Below are 22524 nucleotides of genomic sequence, written 5' to 3'. Positions count from 1 at the left end.
AGCACACCATGGATGGTTGTGAGAGATGAAGGATGTCACATGATGGGCTCACATGGCCCAGAGAACCCAGTGTCCAGGACACCCCCGTGCTGTGGGTCCATGTTGAGGCACGGCATGGGAAGAGGAGCGTCTGGGGAAGGAGCTGAAAACTACAGAGCTCCTGTCAGGGACCTGTTGGGGCATCTGACAGCTCCCAGTGACAGCATAGCAGCTGTTAAATGCCTTCATTCACAGAGGTCTCCCTACAATATTTTATTTAAACAGGGTTGGACTGACGTTGTCATAATAGGAAAAAGCAGCTTCTTCATTCTTTGATTTGTAGCAAGCAAAATACTTTCCCAGACCCAGCCTTAGAGTCAATGGTTCCACTGATACTCAGTAAGGTGGATCTCTCCCAATAGCAGTAACAGCCTGTAGGAAGATAGTCTGCTTTTTACCTACCTAGCCCATAGGTATTCCCAGCTGAGAGCCTTTCTCACACCAGCACCAGATCCCTTGCAGAGATTATCTGTTAACAGGTGCTTTATATATCTAAGCTCAGAATTTGTCTCAACTTGTCTGGGTAAAACCAGAGATAATAGTGCACCTCATTATGCTTGTGTAAAATTAAAACATTTGGCACTTTGCAAAGTGCTGTAGAATTGTATTTAGCAACAGACTAGTTGAGAAAGATATATTTTTTCTAGCTGTCTTTACAAGCTGACCAGGTAATATTTGTGTGGTTTGAAGTACACAAAAACACACCAACCCCAAAATACATTAAACTACATAAGTAGAGCAACAGTCTTTTCTACTTGGCAACGTTTTCACTCACTTCCCTGTGTCTAGCAATTTCATGACATTAGTGCAATTTCATTAATTCCGTTACTAAGGCCCCAGGTCCTGTAGGACACCAAACACACTGGGTCCCATCAAACTGGGCATCTTGCAGCTTTTACATATAATTGAAACGTCACATATATGTTAGAGTGGACAAAGATTATTAAAGCCTAGAGATACTCAACATTGGTCACATAGGCTATAGACTTCAAGTTTATTTGTTTTTGAAAGTCTGAATGTTTGCTACTAATACCAGCTGCAGTTTTCTAAGGCCTCTGGCTCAGTAGAAACGGTCTTTGCCCTTCTCAAGTCAAAAGCATGATGGTGGGAAAGCAAATACAATGTTTTATTTCAGTCATTTGAAAGAACTCAAAAGCTGTTCTGATATTCCTAAAAAATCTTCTCACTTAGAGCAGAGAAAATAAGAGTTAAAAGGACTTTTGTTAGTTGTCTGAAACTGATAAAGTGCATTTTTTGTGTATCTTTTTCGACACCCTGGCCTGCAAACCACCTGTACAGCAGCACAGAGGATAAGTACATTTAAAGCACGTTACAGCTTTTACAGGAGCCAGTGCCCAGCCGCCTTGCTGGCCGCACAGGAGCCATACCCAGGTACCAGGGATGCAGCTCTCTGCACCCATGCTGGCCTGGGATGCTGATCCTTGCAGGCAAAGCTGCTGTGGAATAATCACCACCACATGCTTAAGTGACTGTGAAAGACCAGTATCTTCTTACCTTGTAAATTCATTCAGACACTGCATTGACAGAGTGTGCCCTTATTATAAAAAAGGCCTGTTTTTCTGTTTTACTACCACAGTCCCTCTACAGATGGGAACTTTTCAAAAGTATTTTTCTGCTTCCAGAGCACAGGCCTCATTTGGTAAAGCTCCCTGCAAATACAACTGCTTCCATGTTAAATTAACAAAAAAGAAGACACAGAAACAGGAAAGGAATGAAAAGAGGGATAATACAAAAGCCTGTTTTTTGTTCTTAACAGCTCCCACTTCAACAGGGGGAAAAACGAAGACACCCCACCTGGAGTCTGAGCTGCTGCACAGTCACAGTGAGGTACTGCAAATGTTTGTTAGGGCTGGCTGTGCCCTTGTGCATTGGACAGGAAGGAAAGAAGAGAAAGGACAAATTCGAGAAAGCTGTAATAATAAGTAGTAAGAAACAGCAGTCTCCCTCCCTTGGATGTCCATCTTACAAATTCTCCAAGATAAAGCAGGAACACAGACCTGTCACCTTATTCTGTATCTCTATTTTGGTTGGAACCTCTTTAGAGCTCGGAAAAGGAAAACCCTGCAACACAACTCTCCAAGCTGCCTTGAGCTTCTGTGGGTGTGTGTCTCCTGCAGTTAGGGATGTTTTGCTTCCCCTATTGTATTTCCAACCCATGGGCTGCAACTTGCCACATTCCCGCAGTGGTAAAAGAGACACAAAACTGGCAGCAACTCCTATCCCCTGTTCAGCCCCCCACAGGAGATAAATTTTAAATCGTGGATGGGTGCTCTCTTCTCTTTCTTTTTGGGATGTTTGGGTTGATTTTAGTAGCCTAATAAAATAAATTGATTTTATCCACTTGGGTACGAGTTAGATTACCTTCTTTTCATTGTCCAGCCCTGGCACCCCAGCAGGCATTTTTGTGGCTTTCTCATTGTATTTAGCTACCTTATCTACCTTTACTTAGCTTGTCTACCTTATTTAGCTTATCTACCTCCTCTAGCTTATCTGCATCATTACTTTTAAACAATTTTGCAACCTCATCAGAAACCTTGAAAAGCTGGATTCAGGAGTTACTTCAGCTCTACAGTTGTGTCCACAAAGTCGCAAATCAGGATTGCAAGTTAAAACTCATAACCTGAAGTCTTCTCCCTCCTTCTCAGAGAAAAGCTAGAATTCATCATCACGGTACTACCATTTAGATCACTCGGCATGTAAAAGCCTGGCCACGCATACCTTGGTTTTATTGCAGTTTGAACACTTACATATTGCAGCTTGACACTTAATCTGGAGAGATTTCTCTTCCTGGTAATATAAAAAGATGGAGTCAGTTGCCATCTGAAAGCCAAGGATGTAGGGGTTTAGTCACTTAAAAAAAAAAAAAAAAAAAAAAAAAGTTTGTTTCGTAGTTTTTTTTTTTGTTGTTGTTTTTTTTTTTTAAACATACAAACAAATCACCCTGGAGTCAGAAATCCTGGCAAAGCCGCTCCTCGGGTAAAGCCAGGTTTCCCTGTGGTCCCCGCTGCCTTGCTGCCCCCGTGTGAAGGGAGTGGGAAGGGCAGCGCTGCTGAAGCCGCGGGATTTGCGGGGAGAGCCGTTGTCATCAAGAGCGCAGTCCTTACCGGTGGGTTATACTAATGTCATTCCCAGGTTAGGACAGTTAGCAGAATATGGGACCTTAACTTAGTAGGGTTTCCTTCTCTTCCTGCCCTGGTTATTAGCTACCTTTACAGTGCTGTAGCTATACCTGTGCTGAGCATTATTGAAACGCCACCAGGATATTTAAAGGCTACTCTGATTGTGGAATTACTTGCATAACCTGGACTGGTTTTATTTCTACTTAGGGAACATATTTAATATCTACATTTTAAAATACACGTGTAGTCATAACAGAAAGGATTTGTTTTATTGGCCCTCATTTCCTGGAGAATAATTAGAACAAGATGACCCAAGGCAAAAAAAACCCAACAAAACCAAAACCAAACCAACCAAAACTCACCAAAAAAGCCAGAGGTCTGTGAAAATAACGTTGAATGAAATGACAGGCAGCTCGCACGCTCCTCAAGGGCTGGGCTGTGACTCCGCAGCGGCGGCAGCAGCACCGAGCACAGCAGCACACAAGGCTCGGCGGCTGCTGCCGGGCCCGGGGCCGGGGCCCGCAGCAGGGCCCGGCGGCACCGGCGCTGGCACCGCCTGCTCACAGCCCGCGGACGCCTCGGTACCGACCGCTGGCTCCGCAGCGGGGCTGCGGGAGGCAAGGGAGGTGAGCGGGTAGCAGCCTCTGTGGGCGCTGGGGGACATCTCCCTCCGAATTCATGGTGGCGAGATTGCAACAAGGAAAGGAGTCACAGTCATCAGGGTTGGAAGGGACCTCGAAAGATCATCTAGTGCAACCCACCTGCTACAGCAGATCAGTACAGAAGATCACGCAGGAACGTGTCCAAACGGGTTTTGAGTGTCTCCAAAGAGACTCCACAACCTCCCTGGGCAGCCTGTTCCAGTGCTCTCTTACCCTCACGGTAAAGCTTTTCCGTATGTTTCCCTTGAAGCTCCTATGCTGCAGCTCGTGCCCATTGCCCCTTTTCCTGTCACTAGGGACTGCGGAAAAGAGAGTGGACCTGTTCTCCTGACACCCACCCTTATTTATAAGCACTGATAAGATACCCCTCAGGCAGGAGGAGGATGTTTCTCAGAAAACATCCCCCACTTTCAAACAGATCACACCGGGGCTTTTGGGATTTGTTGATGTTGCCCAACTACCCAGGCATGATCAATGTGACTGCCATGTTCTTCTGCTGGGAGTCTCAGTACACTGGTTTTTGGAGCTCCCACTTACTGCAGACACAATGGATTGCTCTTATAATATATTTAAGCCTGGACACAAAGCTGATGTGCACATCTTCACACTGAAAGGGGTGCTGTTTCCTTAGGAAATTATTTCCACCCTAACCAACCGCTACCAAAAGGAAATAATTTTAGCTTTCTTTTTCCCCTCATGGGACAAAAATAAAGGAATAATTACTTCCTGTGGACTAAACCCATCTTCCCACAGCCTCCCCTCCCAGTAAGACTAGCCAATTTGACAAGGCACCATTATTATAAAGTTATGCCTATTAAAAAACAAACAACCCAAAGTACAGATTCCACATTCACACTCCAGTTTATGCCACACAGAGCATAAAGCGTGAGCTTTTTATCAAATGCAGGAAGAGAGAACTAATCCCCTTTGCCCCAGTTTTTCTCAGCAGCTCTGGCAAGGCCCGTTGCCAACACAGTGTGAGCATCACCATGACAGAGGAACAACTAACAACTGTACTGGCTGCTGTGGCACTGGGAATAAAACACAGGGAGAGCTGATGAGGAAGGTGACACTTCTCAAGCATAAAATGACAAATTACTCAGAGAAGCATTTCTTGCTAAATATTGTTACTAATCAAGTATACATTTAAGATAGCAGGCATTTGTATTAAACCTTCACTAGATCTAGAGGATGTAGAGAAGTGCCATGAAGGTCATGAATGGACTAGAAAGTCTGCTCTGCAAGGAAGAGGCTACAAAGAATATGGAGACTCCCATTTTGCAAGAAGTCATGTGGAATAGAGTACAGGTAATGGATGCAAATTACTCCTGGGCAGATTCTGATTGCACACAAGTGGAAAATTTTTCATGAGGCAATCTGCCATTGGAATAATCTCCCCAGGGAAGTGGTGGATTCCCCACCATTGGACACTTTTTAAGGTTCAGCTAGACAGGGTGCTAAGCCATCTTGTCTAGACTGTACTTTTGCCAGAAGTTGGACCAGATGATTCCTGATGTTACTTGCACTCTTCTATTCTGTGATTCTATGATTCTACACCTTTAGCATAGCGATTCTTGCTCTGCACAGGGCGACCTGGACAAACTGTCTCAGCCTCCCTGCGGCCCATTCACTTCTGCACATCTCTGCTACCAGCAGGATGTTGCCATTGGCACTGAGAGAGCATTACTGTGCCCAATGCCAACATAAACAATGTTAAAAGCTTTCCCTCTTTACTCTCAGAGCAGTGCTCAGCAGCAACTTCACTTTGCTACCTGGGGGATTGTTTGACCCTGCAGCCTGTACTGCACAAGCTTAGCCGAAAGCCACATCAGGTCTTGCCCTCTCCAGGGACAAGGTTTGCTTCTGGTCTGGCTGCTGGAGGTATGCAAACACCTCCCTGATCACTGAAAGCCATTCTTATAGAGTAAGCATGATACTGCTACCGTGGAGGTAAGCAGTAGTGATGTTAGCTGCAGGGAGCTCCTTCAAACAGCCACTAGTTTCCTTAGTAAGCAGCCAAAATAAAAGGTAGAAGGAAAGAGGGTGGAGCTTCACTCCTATGAAGACAGGCTGAGAGAGCTGGGGTTCAGCCTGGAGAAGAGAAGGCTCTGGGGAGGTGTTATGGTGGCCTTCTAGTACCCAAAGGGGGCCTACAGAAAAGCTGCAGACAGACTTTTTGCAAGGGCTTGTAGAGGTAGGATGAGTGGAACAGTTTCAAACTGAAAGAGGGCAGACTTAGATTTTATACTACGAAGAAATTCTTTGAGGGTGGTGAGACTCTCCTGGGTGTTGGCCTCTTCTCCCAGTAATGGCAGGACTAGAGGAAATGGCCTTAAGTTGTGGCAGGGAAGGTTCAGATTAGATATTAAGAAGAATTTCTATACTGAAAGAGTATATTTCTATACTGAAAAGGTAAATTTCTATACTGAAAAGTCAGGCACTGGAACAGCCTGCCCAGGGAGGTGGTAAGAGTAACCATCTTTGGAGGTATTCAATAAATGTGTAGGTGTGGCACTTCAGGGTTTGCTCTAGTAGTTGAGGTTGCAGGGATTTTTGCAGGTGTTTTTTGGTGGAGTGTGTGAAATTGTGTTTGGGATTTTTTTTTGTGTTGATGGTTGGACTCTGATCTCAGAGGTCCTTTCCAATCATGACAATTCTGTGAGACACTGGAACAGCTTGCCCTGGGAAGTTGTGGAGGCTCCCTTCCTGGAAGCATTCAAGGCCAGGTTGGATGGGACTTTCAGCAACCTGGTCTAGTGTGAGGTGTCCCTGTCCATGGCAGGGGGTTGGAACTAGATGAGCTTTAAGGTCCTTTCCAACCCAACCCATCCTTTGATTCTATGGGGAGGGGAAGATAGTTCCTATTTGAAACTGATACAACATGCATTGCCAAGACTCATTTCATAGAAATACTGAATGATCTGGTTTGGAAGTGACCTTAAAGATCATTTAGATCCAACCTCCCTGCATTGGTAGGGAGACCTCCCACTAGATGATGCTGCTCAGAGCCCCATCCAACCTGGCTTGAACACTTTCACAGCCTCCCTGGGCAACCTGCTCAAGTGTCTCACCACCTCCATAGTGAAGAATTACCTCCCAATGTCCTGTCAGTTGATTTTTCCCAGCCTGATACTACATGAACCTGGGCTAAATTAGAACCATCCTAGCTGCCTTCAGCATTGCTGTTAAGGGTACAGCAGACAACAGACTGGGGAGCTGCACTGAGCACAGCTACACAACACAATGAAGGCTGGTATGATACACCATGACTTCAACACCCACCTCCAGCAGAGGAGATGAGGCCCACACTGCTGGCAGAACTGCTCACTGTCAGTTGGACCAATCCATTCCAAGCCTTTTTTTGAAAAATGGACTTTCCCCTCCCAGAAAGGACCCCTGTACTTTACCTTATCCTGGACAGAACAACAGCAAAAGCGTTTATGCCCAAAGATTTAATTCCTTTACACGTTTGTTGATAAATAAAGGTGGTACAAACAGCCACGAAATGGTAACTGTTTTCAGGACTAAAGATTTTTTATGCTTTTCAATGTAGAGTAGCTTCTACTTAGGTACCTAATAATGGATTAGTTTTAGCTCCCCAACTGTATGTTGTGCTGTTTGTTTCTCCCAGGTTTTACTCAACTGAAAGTCTACTCAAGCTGCCTGTCACAATTTCCCCCCCCCCATGAGAACTCATCCACTTTTTTCTTCTTAAGAGTACCTGATATTTTTCAAAATGTCAAGTTTAATATCATGAAGTTTGATTTTAAATACTTGATTTTGAATATTTGTCAAGTCTGTGTTTCTTTCCCTTTTTTCTACACCACAGTGTCTGATCAAAACCTCACCATCCTAGTTTGCCTTTGTGACTGGGATCACCCTCTGCAGCACTGTTACCACAATATGCTGTATGAAATACACAGAGTCAGCAAGGAATTTATTGCCTGGGAGGTATAAACCAGCCTCTAATCAGAATCGGAATTTGGAAGCAATTATGTAACTTTTTTCTAGAAAGCTGCTGTTCTGCTCCTGCCCAAGCACGTGCCGCACAGTGACATCTGCATTGAAGGGAAACAAAACAGAACAGGAAAATCCCATGAGTTTGTGAGACATTAGCTGAACAAAGAAGTATCTCTCACCTGCTTGGCTATGGATCTGTTTAGGACAGGAGTACAGAATTCTAAGTTTTCCATGCAAGTGTTACTGACCAGATATCCCGGTAGGGGTAGATCTATACCCAAACACAAAATCTACCCAGAAGCTTTTCTAGAAGTTTGCAGAAGTTTCTAAACATAATGATAACCTGTTTTCATAGTAAGCTAGAATTGTCTTCTAAAAGGTGAGAAAACAAGGAGCAACCCATTATTTGGAAGTTATTAAAGCTAAAGTGAACACATAACATACTCACCTCCTCACTGTGGTGCTTCAACTGCAGTGACGGGCCATAAAGATTAAATTCCTGAGGCTGAGTAAAAAAGCATTAAGTAGCAAACCTCATAACAGAAGTCTAGTGGATCAGAAGGATCATTAAAATATTGAAGTTTAGCAAAATCCTGATACCTTTAAAAGTGTAAGAAAATGGAAATGACCTGGAAACAAAAGGTGACATACAGTGTGACAACTATGCCTGCAAGGGCTTTGTAGTGGCAGTATATAACTGGCAGACTCCTGCCACCTGGTGAAAGCAACATTCTCCAACAGAGCTATTGGAAGGAATCATGATAGGAATTCCTTGACTTCGTTGTTGTTGTTTTTTAATTCCACTTGCTCTGGAATTACTTTATAATGTTTTTCCCATGAGTAAAAAATGTCACTACGTAAAAAATGAAACTGCTACAATAATCTACTTCTACCTATTAAACACATTATCATTGTTGTCAAAGAAGAGGAAAAAAGGCCACTAAACCTGTAAATCCTGAACTTTGTTTTCATTTTTAAAATTATGCTCTAATAGCTACAGAGGTTCAAAGTGCAGTTATGTTATACATATGTAGACAGAGCAGTATAGCTGGAATTGGATTTCCTGTGGTGAGGAAGATGCATAAATTCTGTCCAACTCTACCTTATTTCAACCTTCTCCCTCCAAACCTCCAAGAAAGCAGTAAGCAAGTGTAGTAGTGTCTAGCTAGCCAACTTGTCAGGAAGAGAGACAACTGTGAGCATAAAGAAACTTCTGAGATGCTGGACCAGGAAAAGGAAGCAAGCAATCTAAGGCATAACACTGTCTCATCACCTGTTACATTCATTGTAGGGAGAACAGCAAGGAAATAACAAGTTACCTCTAGCAAAAGAAGGGGGCACAAAAGTTTACATCACAGTTGTACAAGATGCAAACTAATAGAGAAACACACTCTACATATGACTTCAACCTTCCTCCAGTATGTATTTTTCTTTCTCTACAGAACAAATAATCCAGACTTGATTTCATTTCATGGTGTTTAAGTACAGGTCAGCTTCCTAACCTGCCTTGTAGAACACCGAGCCACACCTTCAATGTGGCACTCTATTTTGCACTCTGTTACATGTCATTAGTTTGAAACAGTGTACACAGGGCTGATCCCAGAAAATCACGTCTAAATTCAACCACCCAAGTGATCTTCTGGGAATAGAATTACTTCAAATCCCATTTTATCTTTAGCTTGTACTCCAGCATGTGCTTATTCTATTACATAATCACTTTTCACTTAGGCTAAATTAACTGTTGCCTTAACATGGAAAGAAACAGAACACAGGTACCCGGGAGGTTCAGACTGCTTTCAGATTTACAAAGCTATGCCCAGCACTGTGCTGCCTTACAGCACAATCCAGGTTTCTACAGAACACTGTGAGGAGGCTCTAGACAAACCCATCATACAGCATCTCCCTTCACCCCCACTTTCAATCTAGAGATCAAGGCCCTAACTTCAGCGAGAACAATTTTGCACTACATAAATTCCAAGGAAAACAATTCTACATATTAGGTGATGACATTTTAGTGTCTCCTATAACATAGGAGAACAACAGGAAATTGTATTTCAAATAGGTAAATATGTATTACAAGGATCACAGCATTATTGTTTTATTGTTTGAACAATGGTAAGTTGCACATATGGACAAACAGTACACATTTAGAATTATTTTCACAAATTAATACATTACAAGAGAGTCCAGTGGTTTAACATATTAACTATTAAAAAAAGCAGTAACAAAGGAATATGAACATTACGGTTTTGACTGCAGCCCAAGAAAAGTTTAAAAAAAGGTTGAAATAAAAATAAACCGTAAGCTTTATTTTTCCGAGACATAAAAAAACACATTATATCCCTTCATAAGAGACTGCTCACAAAGATGCAATAACATACAAGTACAAAAGTGAAGAATTCTGTGCTCAGTTTCCCTTAAGTTTATCAGATCAAGTGACAAACTGAACATTTGTCAAAGAGCAATCGCTGCTGAATGCAGGTATCACTTCTGAACATATAAAATGGTAATAAGACTTGAACAATAGAAAGCAAATGACCTGGTACTAGAAAAATCTTATGCACTGTAACTTGTACAAAAAAAGGTGCTTTTGTGAAAATGATTGTGAGTATTCACTTGATGCATGTTATATACAAAACATCTACATAAAAAGCAACTAAGCTCCAAAGTTCTACGTTCACACTTCAACCTGTATCTTATTTGCAAAGACTCAATTAATCTATTATTTCCACCTTAAGATGTCTTCCCAGCTATTTCCTGTGCACACCAAACTGGAGATGCAGCACAAGCTATGATGTTGTACGATATACATGATTCATACACTACTGTTCCATCCTTTAGCAGCAACATATTGTACTATACCTCATATTGAAAGCAGATAAGCAACTGCTTTTAAGTCAGTGCTAGTAGTGCTGATGAGAAGCTAGTGAATCAATTCCATTTTGTAACAGCTAACTTGGGTTTTCCTTAGTATAGCATATCCTGCCTCCTCCAATTGCAGGGAAAAGCTCATCCAGCCTGACAACTCTCTGCCTGCACACAGACCTTGTGGTGCTTTAAGCTAAAACCCTGCAATGCCCTACTGTTCAGCTTGGGAGAAAAAACAAAACAGAGCAGTATGGGAACATTACCTATGAAACGCCTATGTCAAATCCTTCTTTTGAGTTGGCTGCTAAATGGGTCGAGAAAAGGATTGAAAAAAACCCAACCACTTAGATTAAAAACTAACTACTATTTACCAAACTTTATGCAATAGTAAACATTGTATTTCAGCTGGTCTTAAAGGACAAAACACAAGAAGCAATGATGACAGAGCCTGGGACCCACTATTTGAAACTCCTAGGAACATCAAAATTCGGAACCACAGGGCAACATGGAGAAGCACAGACAAAGAAAAGGAGACCTGTCTATGGGGCAAGGTTTGCACATCTGTATTTTATACATATATATACACATACATACACACAGATGTGTGCACTGTACTGTATATATTTACATCCATATACACAGAAACACCCTGAAGTAGATTTAAAGGCCATATCCAGGAACAGAAGATATGAACTCTAGTATTTGTACTAGAATATATTTTATCTGTACAAAAACCAAATATGCATATATTCATATGGTATAAAGCTTATTAACAAAAAATATTCTGCTACTAACATCATAGATGGTTTTACAAGATTCTTTAATAATAATGCAGTATAGAACAGTTCTAAAACCAGGGCCAAAAATAAAAATACATAAACGCATTTCTATTCACAAGAAAATAGCTGTTCAATATGATTTCATTTTGTATTTCAGACTAGGGAAAAGTAGCAAAATTTTTATAAATCTCCTGGGATGCAATTTAATTAATGCATCAATCTAGAAAAATAGACTTCTCAGATGAACAAAGTTGATTCACTTCCCCTTCCCTAAAAGGGGTGCCTATCTCTTCCCTCGCTTGTTTCCAGCTGGAGGTTTCTTCAGCTGAAGAAGTTGCCCTCCTGTCCCAAAGCCTGCAGATGCAGGATTAGACACCCCGAACGTCAGGCCAGCTGATGCTGTGATGCCAGGATTGCTGAAGTTAAACCCAGATGTAGTCGAGCTGCCAAAGCCTTATGAAGGAGGGAAAAATTTTTTAAAAGGTAAGTTATAAAAGAATTGCAAGTTTGTTCTCCTTGGAATTATGAGCACCAGCCACTTTGTTACCAACACTTGTAATACTTTATACTAACATGGATCTAAACAGTATGCGGCATTGCCAACATGCTTGGACTTGCTAGGACAAAGTGGGTACAACAGCACTAATACAATTTACTTCAGTGATTGTAAACAATTATATCGTAGATTGCAAGTCTATTATACAATATCCATACAACAGCAGAGCCCAAAACCACCACAGAAATGGTAAAATTAAAGAACCGTAAGTCAAATTCTCAGTCTAAACACAATGTGTACGTAAGGTAGGAGGGAAAACAGAAGTTCACGTGGACCTTGGCCTGCTGACTTCACTCACAGCAGGTAAATGGCAAAGCTGGAGTTCCCAGCCTTGTGCCCATCTATAAGGTAAATAAATTGAACTTTTGCTTCAGCTACAGAATAACCTCAGATGAAGAAAATCTGCCTACAGGTTTTTTTCAGAAATTAGTTAATAAAAAACAGAACTTAACAACTCTGCTTTTTGTTCTCTCAGGAGACAGAAAAAGGTAACCAATCATACAAAAATAAAATATTAACTTGCTCAAGTGATACTTGTTAAATAGTTTAATACAAATTGCACATGGTAACCTGCAAAAGTCCCACATAAGAAAAAGTGGAACTGGTTCACAATAAAAAAACAAGAGTATATTCTCAATACACACCACTTAAGACAGGTCATTATCACTCAAACAGCTACAGCAAGCCTTTGGTCACATCAGTACCTTCAGCTCAATATCTGAATATTTTTAAAGCACAGAAATAAAAACGCAACTGGCTGTTTAACCAGCATCCCGAAGCAGCTCTCACAAGCCTGAAGTCTTCTATTCTTTTACCTGTTACTGATACTTTGGATCACAAACTACTTCAAAACATCCAACTCTTCCTCCTGCAACATCTGGACCTGGGTTATACACATGGTCTTGTCAAGAAAACCCCCATTCTCTACATTCCAGCTACTGCAATCCTTCAGCCTGCAGGTGCCTGTGCAGAACTCATTGTCAATGCAACAAGTGTGCAGATCTGGAACATGACTAAAGATACTGTTCATTCATGTCTTGTCTAAATTTTGTGGACTAACTTTTCTCTTCCTAGGGCAGATGCAACTATTCCTCTATTTCCCTGCTAATTCTGAATCCCAAGTAAGATTGTTAGAAAGATAGATCTGTTCTACTTCAGGGAGTCACATGAATGAACAAAATCTTCAATAACCAAACCTTATTCTTGGTAAGTTAACTTTTTACTTCAAGTATGTATCTGAGATAAGAGGTAAGCATTGCTTCCTACAGAAAACATTGCAAATAACAAATGAATATAATAAATATTAATAAAGTTGTATGTAATCTGTAGTGTCAGGAGTTCAGCAGATCAGGGTAAAGTGTTCATTAAATACCTCCACCTAGCTGCTTCTAGATGCAGGGATTATTTTGAAGCATGCAGGGAAGGCAGTCTAACATTTGAGCAATGTTAGAATAAGAAAGAGATTAATAAACTTTGTGATAGAAGACTGAGAACATGCTTGCTTAGACATAGCCTGGAAAGTAGTAGCTATTATGTTAGAAGGGCCATTTAGGGCAGGAACAAGTGTCCCAAGGCAGAAAGGAAATCCACCTAAATGGCCTTGTCCTGTCATGGCAGCATAACAAGGTCATGGTATGAAGTTCTTTTGTAAAAGTAAACCAAAATTAAAGCCGAAGACTCAAATGAAAAATCTTCAGGAAAAGTCTTTGAATGAGGTATATGTTCAGTCTTATTTCTGTTGCAAGGAAAGGGAATCAGTCATGGAATTGCTCAGTTCTAGAGGGAAGAGTCACAGTCTTGAACCACAGTGTGATCAACTATTTCTTTGTGGAGATGAATATTCCTTTTGTGTAAACAATTCAGAAAGTAAACAACTTGGCCTTTGAGGACAAAGGCTTAAGCATGTCCCTGAAGGACCTTAGAGTACACCTTATCCATTGGGCTTTTGCATCTCTGCTTCAGTCAGCACTTCAGATGTGTAACCAAACATGAGATACACACCTCCCCATAACGGTATTTTTTCATATTAACCCTACAGAGATAAACAGCAGTTCAGCAGATCTCAAAGGCAAACTATTCCCTCCCCCAAGCCCCTCGCCACAATAGGTGCTCTGAATCAGAGGTATTCCGGCACAGCTTTGATGATTTACTATAGCCTCTGTATCTAAAAGCCACCCATCATTACACAAGGACCTTGTTCAGGATGAGTATGTCCAGCCATGATCCCACTTGACTATCTCAGTTAAAAAAAAAAAAAAAAGTGTGTTACACCCCCCAGCCCTGTCTCTATAAATTCAATTATTTTTTTCCTTTTCCCATCACTTCGGGAGTCATAAGGCTCTTTACAACATCTGACTCAAAACAGCCTATTTGGCTGACAACAAATGAGTAACAGGAAGTGGGACTTCATTTGGGGATCTATAATTTTCACTCTAAACTAAGAACAAACTGATGGAAAATGTGGAAGAGACCTGAGATAACTGAAAACAATTTTATTGGGGCCAACGCCCATGCTGCTAAAGAGAGTCTGGGGGCACTGCCACTACGACAAAGCCTGAATTGAGCACTACAGTGAAATGACACCTACACTGTCTGCACACCACCAACACAGCTAAGACAGACTTCCTATGTACTTTGGTTTGATACCTCATTAGCGGTGGTGGCCAACCAATCCAGTTGTCCAACTCGATACAACTAGTTTTTTACTTATATTTTAAAATATACTAAAAACTAAATGATGTGCTTCGTCGTTTAGCAGCCTGAAATGCTGCAATACTTCTATAAATTTTAATAATAGGTAATGTAATAATTCAGGCTCAGGAAAAATAAGCTACAAGATAAAAACATACACAGCCTAAGTTCCCCATTTGTTTCTGATTAAAACTAATTAAGCAAAAGAAGGCTGATGCTTAGACACTGCATATTGCAAAATTAGAGATATTCTATCAAGAATTTACTAGGGTGTTACACATTCAGGATTGTTACACAGCCAGTTTAGTGAGCTATTTCCACCTTGTAATTCAAAGCTTAACGTACTTTACTGGCCTAATTTGACAGTGTAACTCATCACTAAACAAGGGAAAAACAAAACTACAAGTATGGCAACTAACAAGACACTGGTCCAGGCTAATGTATTGGGCACTTACTAATAAATAACAGCCTCTTGTATGTTTGTATTGACAGCAGTTTAAAAAAAAAAAATCAAGACAAAGCAACAACCCAAAAAAACATTTTAAAAAAGAATCATGCTACCAAAAGCCAGTCCCAAGAGACATGATACTCCTTCACTCTGACCTTGAAGAAAGACTCCAGGACAGACTATAGTAAGCCATTTGCCTCACAAACTCCTAAACAGAGATGCAAGCTTAGAAGTGGCTAAGATTTCAGACATCTGAGTTGACAGGCAACAGCATCCAGATTTTCATTTTCTCATCACCAACAAAATTAAATAAAAAAACATGAAATGACTTCAGAGTAGTTAAATTGCCACAGAAATGTTTTCAAACTAGTTAATACAATGAATTATGGACACATTCAGAGATACAATACCTGTAACTTACTAAACAAATAGAAAGGATAAGCAAGTAAACAGTTTTAAGGAAACCTTCTGGGCTCCTAAAAAGAATTTTAACACTACTTGTAACTACAGGAAGCCAAATTACTGGTATGTGTGTTGCAAATTCTTACACTAATTTAACTAGCTCAGTAACTGTATAGTCTATACATCCCAGTAATAACTGCATTTCTCTCTGCCTCAGACTGCATCTGATCCCTTCTGATGTATCTAATCTCCTGCTTCCACTCTTAAGTAGACAGATACTATCAAATGAAAAAACATTAATGCTGACTCAATACTGTCTACCTAGGAGACTTTTAATTGAACCTAAAAATTGCTCTGAAATGTGTATTTAGCAAGCAGTTACTTTAATGGTTATATACACATGCAACTTTAAGTACATTTGTTTCAGTAATTTTCTTGGACTGAGTGACACAGTTTAATTATAACACTTGCTGCAAGACAAACTTGAAGTCAAGAGAAACAAACCAACCTGCACTTAGACTTCCAGATGGTTTAGTTGTAGCTCCAAACCCAAATGATGATGCTCCTGTGGCACTACTTCCAAAGGCAGAGCTTCCAAATCCTAATAGAATAACAGTAAAGACATATAACAAAAAAATTACAGACACAGCAATTAAAGACATACAAGTTTTTGGTCTTATTCCTAAGATTATTGCATCGTGAGTATTTTCTTCTCAACACAGCACTGTATTAAGAGAACAGTGCAAACAAGGAAGCACTGGAGAAAAATACTTCCTTCAAAATACAAAACTGAGTAAAGGAAAAGCTTTATACAAGGTCAAGTAAACTACCAGACTTGATGAAATTGCTATTGAATTGCTGTTAAATTGACAAGAAAATGGTAAACAAATGGGCCAAAAATCAGAAGACTCAGACACAAGTGATATTGCTTCTATCACAGAAAGCTGCAATCTTCATCCAAAGTTTAACAGAAAAATTCGCTATGCTTAAAACAGAGGAAACATTTTCTAAAGTTTATATTTGGCTTATTTTAGAGTTCTCTCCCCACCAGGTTAGTTGGGACCAGCTTTATCTAGGAGACCACAAAACAGGTTAAAAAACAGAACAGAATTTCATTAATATTTAATTGGAAAAATAAACACAAAGGTTAGCCATAAACATATAGCAGTAATAAAATTACATTCTGTTAACTTTGTAATTGACATTTAAAATATTTATATTATGACATTTTAAGACTTCAAAATCTGCGGTTAATGTAAGATTATGTCAAAGGTAAAGCTGATATTGGCAATTTGAGATAGAGGCCAGACAAAAGGAACCAAAAGAGAAACATATTCTGTGACTTTGGCTGTCTTGAGAGGCTTTCAAGAAGAACAGTATTTGTATTTGAGGAAATTATGTCCCGATCTTAAGTTTCAAGAGTCAGGGAAAATACTTGTGCTTTACTTCAAATTGAGCCTTTACCATTCCTGTAGAGAAATAATTTTTAGATTTTAAAACTAGTAATGATTGAACACACACACAATGAAGCAGTGCTCTCTAGTCTTCTGTAATTTTTAAACTGAGTAAGTTTTAAGAGCATATAATGGCAAATATAATTCAAATGTACAGTAGTTTAAGTAATAGAATATTTTGTCCTGTCTAGTTTGAAATAAATTACCAGTGGTCAGGCAAGGTGTCTGCAAATATTTAATGAAGCATAGGATCTATATGCTACTTATCTTAAACAAATGCAAAAGTCTCTATGTTTATCACAGATAAAATTCACAGAATATTTATCATAGAAAGAGCACAAATTTCCCTGATTAAAATGGTTTTTCAAGAGTACAACATTTAAGTTATCCTGTAAAAAAAATAAATAAAAAAAATCGTCAGTATTAATTTTGCTAATTTGTTTCCAAGGGCACACCTGCAGGATATTTTGCACGTGTTCCTTTATTATTCTACACTTGCTTCTCTCCAGGAGTCTCCTTGAGTTGTTGAAAGACAAAAAAATTTCCAATTAATGCAGAATAGATTAAATGTAAGCAAATGCCTTCTTAAGCAGAGAACTAGCAAAAAAAGAATACACGCTGGTCCTCTATGACAAACCTAGAAGCAAGTGTCCATCAGTTTGAAAGAATAATGTTCTTCAATTTCCATTACCAAGATTGGTGAACATATACAAATCATCTTTGTAAGTCTACAACCTCTTTGGTTGAAAAGGGAGAATTTAATTGGATTATTTAGGGTATTCAAAACATTGTGGGAATAACCTGGAAATTCAGAAGTACTTTCCATCTTGTCCATTATTCTGTTATTTTTTCCTGCTTAGGTGTACAGACTTTTATCTGAAAACACTTAAAATCAGATGAGAAAGGACACTGGTAGATTTAAAGACAATTTCAAGGCGATCATTTCAGGTAAAAGTGATGCAGCGTTCAAGTACATCTTTCCAATACCGAGTGATGTTTAATTAGTTTCAATACATTGCAACACTGACTCACAGGCTCAGCTCAGAGGCAAAACGTAGTGGTGAGGACTGAGGCTGCAGAGAGGATGTAACAAGAAAAACCACAACATAAGCTTGTGCTTAGCAGATGTAAAAATTTTTTTTGCAGATCTCATACAAAAGCTTCAGAAGACACTAGCGTCTTTTGACTTCCACTGTAGGAACCCCTGACCTATACAGCTAGGAAATTTACATGCAGATTAGGTCCTACTGATCACTTAGATTCTACTTGTAGCTCAACTACTGAAAATTAATTATATTTACATGAAAATATCATATTTTTTTTACTGCCACCTACTCTTTCACAGTTGATGTGTCCTCTTGGAATATATTCCCCACCAGCACTATTAACATTTTTATAAATATTTTTTCCTCACTTTCAAATGTTGCTTTTTCAGCTCAAGGCAGGGGTTTTCCTTCTACCTCAGCACTGAGGGACAGAATGACAGCTAAAGCAAGTATTTTTCAGCAGTCAGGATCCCAGAACTGTAGTAATTTTTTAGCATTTATTCTTGTCTTAATCCAAGCAGAAATTAGTCCCTATAGTTAGCAGTTGTACATACGAGTGAAAGACTTCTATGTATTAGCTACAGCATGATCCAATGTCTCAGATGCCTAACTTTCATATATGTAAAATTAAGTCAAGTTGTAGTTCTAAAAGGATGCACTTGATGCACTTCCCTAGCTTTAAGAACAGAACTTCTGTGTGATTACTTCATCCTGAGTTTTTACTACAATAGCTTATTCGCCTTCGTATCAGCCTTAGCAATTCCTTCTGCAAGGCACGAAGGAGTCTGGAAAATGCAGATTGCCAAATTATCAGGTCCTTCCCTGAAAGAGATAATCCTCTTACCGGAGTTAAAGGTTTTCAAGAGATTCAGATGTGCTGTATAATAATTCAATGAAAGGTTAGAAAAGTTAAAGTGTACCTCCAAGGCTTGAAGAACCTAAGCCACTTGATTGCAAGCCAGTGCCAATACCTGAGCCGAATGGCGTTCCAAAACTAACTCCCAGAGATGGCTGTGGCCCTGGTATAAAAAAAATGAGAACAAACTTGCCTTACTCTTTCATAGTAAAGAGGTATTTTATTTATTTATTTATTAAAGTATTTGATAATGTGAACATTATTGCTTTCAACAAATCCCATTAAGATCCCAAACTTTACCTCACCAAAATTTCTCACTTTACTGTCTGCCTCTAAGTCTACCTGGTAAAAATCTAAGAAAATACTAACTGTAATAAGGTGAAACTAGTCAACATTAACAACGTGACTACAATATAGTTTAGCATTTTTAAAAGTTAACCAGTCTCACCTTAAAATTTAAAATATTAATCAAAACCCTGACAGAATTCATAGGTAACAACATTTTGCCACCTGTATTAATGGAATCAGTATTAGGGAAAACCTTCAAATAAAAAAACATAAGAACTGACACTACTGTAACTAAAACTATATTAAGAAAAGTTCATTTATTTAATAGAAAGGAGTAATCAAAACTACTCAAGTATTCCATCCAAATTTAAACAGAACACTAAGATAAAAAAACAAGACAATGACTTTATTTTATTAAATTTATTGTTCATTTTTAAGCAAGTCAATTACACAGTAACATGACAATTCAATTCTTTTCCACACAAGTGATAACTGAGTTCTGTTAATCTCTGCTACATAACACCATTCAATAATGTAAACTACTCAAGCCACCTGTTTAAACATTTACAAAAGGCACAGTTCCATGTACCTTAATTAATTAGATACATTCAAAATTTCAGAGTTTGTCCCATAATTTAAAAAGTTGACAGCGCTTTCCCTGCGTATTCACACTAAGACGCAGGACTGTCAAAAAAACACTTTCAGTCTGCTAAGATGAAATTTACAGCCTCAGTTCCTTTTTTTTCAACCTTGGGGAATAAAGTATCAACTTGCTAGCCCATTACTAACACATTTTAAAATAATTAATTTTGATAAATAATTAATATTTCAACATTTTTCACAGTACATTCTTATATTCCTGTCTTTTTCAAACAGTTTTCAGTGCACTAGTTTAAAATTTTAACCATTGAAGATAAAATACAGTGCCAAACTCTTAATCCACAGACATTCACACCTTTCCTCAAGATAGCCTTCTCCATCTTTGAACATACTTTATGTAATGTATCTGTGAAAGTGATGATTTATTTAAAGATTACTATAAAGCTTAGATTACTTCAGTCTTTTTTTCTAAAGCATTATCACATTTGGGCTTGTTTTCAATCAAAACTTCTTCCTTCATACTACAAATTTCCTTCTCGGTAACATTTATCTAGAGTTTTAAATGTAAAATGATTTTAAAAGCTTGAAATATTAAGTGTTTGAACATCTAAATGAGAAATCATTTTGAATCAAGTGAAAGGCACTGTATATTTAAAAGTAATATTTTTGCTAGGAACACAAAATTCTTATGTGATCCAAGCTGAACTACATCTGTATACTCAAAAGTAGTGTTAAACTAAATTTTAAGGGCAACTAAAGTTGTTAGCTTTCATTCTCTGCTTAGCAGGGAATAGTTGGGAAACTCAAGCTATTTCTTCAGCTAAAAGAAAGTATACCAGATGTTGTAATTACAAATTTTCACATACATTTCAAATTAAACTTGTTTACATCCAGTTTAAATACTGACACATCTACCTAGCAGCTCTTTAAAAATAAGAAAATTGTTATCAATAAAAACAAAAAAGCTACACAAGTTAGTCACCTAATAAACTAAAAGAAGAACCCAAAAACATATATCCAGTTCCTTCTCAAGTGCACAGGTTTCTGTATCAGTAGGAGGCACTGTTAGTGGAAGACATTAAAACAAAACACTACAGTCCTCCAGGGCAAGCTCTTTAACAAATGCAACATGCTTTTTAGAGCCAGCAAAAAACATTATTCTAAACCACCTTAGACTATACAAAACAAGAATTTATGCCTTAGGCTAACAAGCTTTTAATTGAGCAACAGCATATGATATTTGTTGATTTTGTACCATAATGTTGTGAAGGCATCACTGCTATTTAGACTTCTTCTAAGTAAAAAAATTTTCAATAGCAAGAAAACTAGAAACGAAGATTCTTCAATGCCAAAAGTACTAGGAAAAAATTGGCACTTCTGGCTAGTATAGGTATGAGACAAATTCTTTCTAACAACTATTTCAACATTTTAAAACTTTGTGCTCAGTAGAGCATTTCAGTTTAATGAGTAGGGCCCACTAAGGAGAAGCCCAGACAGGTCAGCCAGATTCCTGAAGCAGCCTTCTGCATATTTTTAAATCTTAGCTGGTTGCAACAGTGAGCAAATTTAGAGTCACAACTTAAATCTGATTCTGACAAAGTAACACACTGACTAACTTTAACCAACGTTACTATCAAATTACACAATAAAAACCTGTAAGTGCTGTAAATATTTCAGTATCCTTTCCTATCAGCAGTTCAATCTCATACAAAGTCAAGTCAAAACATAACCAAGTGCTGATAGCTTGATAATAATTCAACTAACTCTGCACTTTAACAGTTAAGGAGAGAGTAACTAAGTTGTTGGGGATTTACTTCGTTTATTTATTTTCATAGGAGGTTGAAGAAAAGCATTTATTTTTAAGACAACTTAGTCTTACCAGAAAAACACCAGTTTCAGCCTCTTTCATTTACAGCCCTTAGTTCACTAGGCTTTAATTTCCTCTAAAAAAATGTTTTACTTTAGCCTCATCAATAAAACCAGGTAGAATAGGAACCACCATTTTAACTTCCACTCTGTTCCAGATTGCTCAGGGAAGGTGCACGTGAGGCACTGGTTAAAACTCTAGCTGCTACTGCACAAAAGCATGCCCAGCCTCCCTGGTACCAGTAAAGCTGTGCTCAGAGCAGAAGTGCTAAACTAGGGAGAAAGGCCATGTGCAGACAAGACTTAAGCATCATTTTAATAACTCTAGCTTCAAAAAACTGCACAAAAATTGTGCTTCAGTGTGCACACCACAGTCCTGGTGTCCAGATTATCCATCCCAGGAGACCAGTGGAGTGCATCTTTGCTCCCTTTTTTCCACATGGCCAGGATCCACTAGATTTATTTATTTACATCAAAGCCAGACACATCTTGGCATACAGAGAGAACATAAACAGGGTGCATATCTACACCCAGGAACTGGAGAAACATTCCCTGATCCCACAGCATAATTGTAGCTACTAAACCTTTGACTTTTGAACACAAATTTAATTATTTTTTTTGTCCAAAGAAAGAACAGTAACTAACTCTGAATTAATATTATGAAATAAACATAACCATGTAAACTTCATTTTAAAAAAAGAGACTAACCATCCTGATCCCTCAATACTAGAGTACCGTATATTAGATTTCAGTAAAAAACTTTAAAGCCCAGATTAATTTTCTTATTTTATTCTCATCTTCAGCAACAGCAGGTCAGGTATTACACAGACACCCCACCCCCCCCTCCTTTTATATACACCTCATTTCAT

At 38.9% G+C, this 22524-nt stretch overlaps 1 protein-coding gene across 7 annotated transcripts in view; it reads right to left on the bottom strand.

The window, feature by feature from the left end:
* Window positions 1-9883: 9883 nt before the first annotated feature.
* NUP58 (nucleoporin 58) overlaps window positions 9884-22524 on the bottom strand; it is a 36477-nt gene continuing 23836 nt past the window's right edge. For 3 of the 7 annotated variants that reach the window (XM_051616502.1, XM_051616509.1, XM_051616519.1), the window contains 3 exons: window positions 18966-19064; window positions 16054-16146; window positions 9884-11901 (listed from right to left, as the gene is read on the bottom strand). In XM_051616502.1, the coding sequence (XP_051472462.1) occupies window positions 11732-11901; window positions 16054-16146; window positions 18966-19064 (362 nt within the window). In that variant the 3' untranslated portion in view covers window positions 9884-11731. Of the gene's footprint in view, window positions 11902-16053; window positions 16147-16202; window positions 19065-22524 lie in introns of those variants that run through there. The other 4 variants (XM_051616529.1, XR_007889223.1, XM_051616538.1 and 1 more) reach the window with 4 other exon arrangements.

The sequence above is a fragment of the Apus apus genome, chromosome 1 (assembly GCF_020740795.1).
Source record: "Apus apus isolate bApuApu2 chromosome 1, bApuApu2.pri.cur, whole genome shotgun sequence".
In the NCBI taxonomy this organism is placed as follows: domain Eukaryota; kingdom Metazoa; phylum Chordata; class Aves; order Apodiformes; family Apodidae; genus Apus; species Apus apus.
This window is presented reverse-complemented; position numbering and strand designations above follow the sequence as displayed.